The sequence below is a fragment of the Anarrhichthys ocellatus genome, unplaced genomic scaffold (assembly GCF_004355925.1).
Source record: "Anarrhichthys ocellatus isolate YVR2014 unplaced genomic scaffold, GSC_Weel_1.0 scaffold4, whole genome shotgun sequence".
NCBI classification, from domain to species: domain Eukaryota; kingdom Metazoa; phylum Chordata; class Actinopteri; order Perciformes; family Anarhichadidae; genus Anarrhichthys; species Anarrhichthys ocellatus.
The window spans coordinates 7,890,252-7,891,356 of record NW_022280034.1 but is presented as its reverse complement, the minus strand read 5'-3'; the positions used below and the strand labels follow the sequence as shown (position 1 = coordinate 7,891,356).

At 42.4% G+C, this 1,105-nt stretch overlaps 1 protein-coding gene across 1 annotated transcript in view; it reads left to right on the top strand.

Annotated features, from left to right (window-relative positions):
* Positions 1 to 6: 6 nt before the first annotated feature.
* The window catches only part of LOC116381381 (serine/threonine-protein kinase tousled-like 2), an 8,171-nt gene continuing 7,072 nt past the window's right edge, over positions 7 to 1,105 (top strand). Inside the window, exons 1-2 of the mRNA XM_031843494.1 lie at positions 7 to 234; positions 358 to 682. Of these exons, the coding sequence (XP_031699354.1) occupies positions 638 to 682 (45 nt within the window). The 5' untranslated portion in view covers positions 7 to 234; positions 358 to 637. The remainder of the gene's footprint in view (positions 235 to 357; positions 683 to 1,105) is intronic.

Sequence of the window (1,105 nt, the reverse complement as noted above, 5' to 3'; positions counted from 1 at the left end):
TTTCTTTCTAGCGAGGAGTGTAATCATATACACATAATTAAAGATGCAAGGCTTCATTTGGTCAATAAAGTGTATTTGTCTTTACGTTAATGTGGCTAATGGAATAAACCTATTGGTGTAAACGTCTAAGCTAAGCTGTGCTGCTTTTTTGCTCATGTCAGACACCAGAGAAGAAGTCCAATGACCAGAGATGCAGGAAGAGAAAAGGAGACATCTATGACAGCAACAGCCAGGGTAAGTGCAACCTACTTACTGACAGAGAGAACATATTCCAAAATGTTCAGCTTGCCTGTATGTGTATATGCTTAGGAACATAGTATAGGATCAAATGATTACAATGTTTTACTTTTTTTGTAGGAAAAGGGAGAGGGCACAAAATCAGTGATTATTTTGAGGTGAGTACCTCGTCCTGGTGACTGGTGTGTTGTCTCAAATCACTCTCAAACTTTGGTGCAACGTCTTCACCCTCACGTTCCGCCTCTGCCAGTACGGTCCTTCATCACATTCTTCCTAAATAACAACTCTATCTTCTTTCTTTCTTTCTTGTCTTTCTTGTTTTTTCACTCTCTGTCACCCGCCCTGTGGCCAGTTCACTGGTAGCAGTGGCTCTGGCACCAATCCGGCCCGGGGCCTCCCCATGCTGGTGCGCTCCTCTCCCCAGCACTCACTGTGTAATCCTCTGGTGAGCACCAGCATCCAACTCCATTAGCCTTCTACTGCTTTGGCTTCTCCTCAGCTGGTTTGCTGTTGGTTTACCAGCTGGTAAAGCTTTAGCCAATGTCAAATTAGTCTCTGTCTATTTTCTCTTGGTATTGGTATCCTCTTAATTGGAGAGGGTTGGTTAGGCATGTATCAATAAAGATTTGTTTTATACCAAATTCTGATCCATTTAATAGACAAGTGTTTGATTTGTCTGGATCCATTCAGCCAATGGAAGTGATGAACATTAATTTGCATCGGGGTTGTGAAAGAGATAATTTACTGAAATATTTTTGACTTTAACAGAAATGGAAAACAAGCATGAAATGGAGTGAGTAGCCAGGACGGGTCAGCTGAGTGTGTGTGTGTGTGTGTGTGTGTGTGTGTGTGTGTGTGTGTGTGTGTG